The 4187-nt window shown below is 34.2% G+C and overlaps 1 protein-coding gene across 1 annotated transcript in view; it reads right to left on the reverse strand.

Moving 5' to 3' along the window:
- Positions 1-819: 819 nt before the first annotated feature.
- Positions 820-4187, reverse strand: part of tmed1b (transmembrane p24 trafficking protein 1b) — a 4874-nt gene continuing 1506 nt past the window's right edge. Inside the window, exons 3-4 of the mRNA XM_058766641.1 lie at positions 3581-3767; positions 820-1512 (exon numbers count right to left, since the gene is read on the reverse strand). Of these exons, the coding sequence (XP_058622624.1) occupies positions 1294-1512; positions 3581-3767 (406 nt within the window). The 3' untranslated portion in view covers positions 820-1293. The remainder of the gene's footprint in view (positions 1513-3580; positions 3768-4187) is intronic.

Here is a 4187-nt window from a genome sequence, read left to right on the forward strand (position 1 = left end):
GCTAAAGATTTGATTTCTTTTTTTCTCAAATGTTCACGCGGCCTGCAACCCAAGATGTTTTTTTTAGTGCCGTCAAACGATTAATCACATCCAAAATAAGTTTTTGTTTACATAATGTGTACGGTGTATATTTATAAATACACACATGCAGTAAATATTAACATGAATATATTTATATTCTTATATAATATATAAATATATTAAACAAAGTTTTTCTTAAATGTATACATACATGTGTTTGTATTTATATATAAGAAATATACACATTATGTAAACAACTTTTTTGGATACGATTAATCGTTTGACAGCACTTTTGTTTTTTTTTTTTTGTTTTATAAATTCTGACTGGTTTAAAAAAAAAAAAGAATCATAGTTTAACTCTTTTTACTTCCATAACTTATTTAATGTGAAAGCTGGTCATGATTTTTTTAAATTATTATTCATTTTAATATTTTTTATTATTATTTAAATTATTTTTAGTTTTACATTATCATCTGATAAGTTTTTAGTATTTTATTTTGATTTGTTTTTATACTAAAATTATTTGTACTTTTTTTAATGTAATTTTTAGTGTTTTTTTTTTTTTTTTTTTTATATTTAATTAATTATTAGTAAGCATTTTTATTTGTTTTATATGAAAACCAACATTTTACTAACGGAATATGATGTATTTCCAAGTGAAACAGGATTTTTATGAGAAAAATGAGATCCGATCATATTCATGATTAATCTAATGGAAAAGTGTTTCTGTATGAAGGTCTCTGTATAAATAAGAGGGTTTAAAGTCATCTGATGCAAAAAAAGTCATTAGAAAAGTCATTAGTTATTACAACTACCTTTAATACTCAATTACTATACAAACTGTTTGCAAATTAACCATGAAAGTAATGAGAAGACAAATAGCTGATTTAACACTGAACCGGATCAGTGAACACCATAGACACCGTGTACAAACATATGACCCCTTTTATTAGATTTAATGTGTAAAACTCTTTAAAAAAAGCACACAGCTGTACAGAAGATTCCCATTGCTGACGATAACAGCACATTTTCACATTTTCCCAAAACAGCATCATCTCGCGTCATGAAACGACAGGACTAAAAAAAAGACAAAACTATGAACAATCAGGCGATAGGAAGACATGAAACGGACAGATACGTAACGTCCTGCATCCTCACAGCAGATGAAGCGTGATCACCTCTGCTGGGCCGGGCGATTCGTCTGCAGTCTCTCACTATTATTATTATTGTTGTTATCTGCGTGGGAGGCTCGTCCGAGCGAAGGCTCTGGTCTCAGGAGCAGACTCTCCTCCTGTCGTCAAACAGCCGGCGGACGGTGTAGACCTGCGTCAGCGCCACACTCAGCAGCACCAGCAGATTAACACAGGACCAGAAGGAGACCCGCCACAGGTTGTCCTCCAGCAGGTTCCTGTCGCGCGCCTCGAAGGCCCGCAGGACCGTCTGCATCTGCCGACTGCGCTCTAGCCGCCGGTGAACCGTCTCCATCGACTCCTGAAACACAGACGCCAGGTCATTCAACTTCATCTCCTAGATTACATCTAATATTACAGGAAACTGTCTCAGCAATCATGAAAAGTACAATATTTAAATAAGAAATGATATTCTGAAGTTTTTTGTAAATTAAAACATTAATATCAGATGAAAAACAAACTTTAGATCTTAAAGTTGCAGTCCGTAAGTTTTGCCTCTTTGTCGCCATCTCTGTTTGAAAACCTGGAATTGCAGCTTTGTGTGGAATTATCTTGCTTGTGTGGGTTGTGCTCCGGCACGGCTTCAGCGCGGGTGAATGTGTAGCTGTCAGTCACCGCACCGGTGTGGATGTTTACTGTTCTTCGCAATCACAGATTCTAGCCTTTGTCTTGGAAATATGACCCAAATAAGAATTTTCACCGTATATTGCCATCTGAACAAGTCAGTCACGTTTGTTCTGACCAGCCGAGGAAAACAGCATTACCATAAATCGTGCTACCAATGGTGATTAAATCTAACGATTGATTAGCTCATATCACATCAAACCGTGCAAATTATTATTGTTATACTTTATTCTCAAATTATTAATGTTAACATCAGCATTGTGTGACTGAGTATAGTGTGTATTCGCGTGTAGATTTCAATTTCTGTACAGTCTGATATCTAATTGTAATACCATTCGAATTTCTTAATATGAAATTCTTTTAACCCAAAAAGCAAATTATGCTCCCTTCGAACAGGTTTTCTTTCAAATATAAATCTTGTGTAATCCCAGGCTATCTGTAATCAGAAGCACTTTTAAAACTGAAATTGAATTTAATTTCATTCACATGTGTTTCATAAACACACAATCCTTTCTGGATTACAATCCGCCATCAAAATGACACATTTAATTATTCCAGCTGTTGTGAGAAAAGACTATAAACGATCATCCACCTGCAGGATCCTCGCATGTGTTAGCCTACTAGCTGGGACAACTTCTTTATGTTTACAGACATGACGTAATGACGCAGTGCCATGCTCCAATTTCCCACGAAAACCTACTCGTACCACTCAAATTAGAAAACATTATTATTAGCTAACCGTTGTGAATCGGGCTAAAGGCGATCGTTTTGAACACTGGCTGGTTATGTACTTGCTCAAATATTAATTTTGTATAATTTTAAAAAAAAGTCACGAACTGCAGATTTAAATTTGACATTAGAATTAAAAAATGAAAAATGTATATAATATTTAAATAGTGCTAAATGTTAGTTTTTATATATAAAGTAATTTAAATAGAGCTGAATTAAAACAAATATTAAATGTAAAATGTAAACTTGATAATTAGAAATGTTGCCTTGGCGAAATTAAATAAGTTTAAATATTACAATTAAAACTGAAATGAAAATAAATTAAAGCTAAATAGATGTAATAAAAATTATGAAAGCACAAAATTAAAAAAAAAAGAAAAGAGGCGATTATTTTCAATTAAATAACACACTTTTCCACTAATTATTATCCAGTTATATATGTAAATTAAGAAATTAGATTTTGCTTAAAGTCAGTGTTGTTATTGTTAATTAAAACTAAAATTATTAAAACTGTTTTGGTAAAAAAAACTAAATTTAAGTTAGTTAAGTACTAAAATTAAAATAAATTAAAGCTAACTAGATAAAAAAAATAAAAAAATCTAATAAATGACAAAAGCACATGAAATGACTAAAATAAAAAAGTAACAAATAATGTTACCAGAGAAATATGAATACATACTATTTAGTATAAAGAATGCCAAAATAACACCACTTAAAGTGAAAGCATTTAAGATGTTTTACATCTTTTAGATTATTTTCAATTAAATTATCCAGTTAAAAACAAAATACACATGTAAGTTCTTTAACAATTAGGCCTACACATTAAGTCTTTGCGGCAAGTGTACCTTTGAGACCCTTGTGTTTTTGTTAATTTAACAAACTGAGCTGACTGGTGTTTCCGTGGTAGCTAGAGACTGTCCATGTCAATTACTTCACCCAGAATCTCTTTGTAAATCCACACTGTATATAATCAGCTGACGCTAACATCAGTTTTTCACTGATGCACATTCACTCGCCTTTATATCATCCAGCTTGTACTCTAATAGGCTCTCGGGCTCTCCAAGCCCCGCCCACTCGTCGTCCGCTCCGGCGTCATTGGCCGGGTGGTCCAGGATGACCTCGAAGAAGACCATCTTCTCGGAGAACCTGCTGAAGCTGTTGTCGAAGCAGATCTGATAGTCTCCTGCCTCCGTGGACTCCACCCTGAAAACAGCGCACCAATCACACACGAGTAAACGGCAGCCAATCATTCGACACGGATCTCCAGCACAAACCTGTAAGTTCTGTGTGAACAGACCAATTCAGTGTTGGTCTGTAGTGATGTTTTGTGGGCGGAGCCTCTCTGGTGGCAGAAAACCATCATTTCCTGCCACCAGATAGGCTCCGCCCACAAAAACATCAACACTGAATTGGTCGATTCACACAGAACATTTGTTTTGTTTGTTTTTTTATGTTTGTGGAATAAAAACTAAGGTAAGTCATTTGAGTTGTAATGTACCCTGACAGCACACGTACATCACGGAGACGTCTATTTGACATCTGACAGGAAATGTCCAGATGAGCAATCATTCGTACGTCTTGCAGATGTCAAACAGATGTTTATTAGATGTCTTTAAGATGTTT

This window comes from Onychostoma macrolepis, chromosome 01 (genome assembly GCF_012432095.1).
Source record: "Onychostoma macrolepis isolate SWU-2019 chromosome 01, ASM1243209v1, whole genome shotgun sequence".
Lineage (NCBI taxonomy): Eukaryota > Metazoa > Chordata > Actinopteri > Cypriniformes > Cyprinidae > Onychostoma > Onychostoma macrolepis.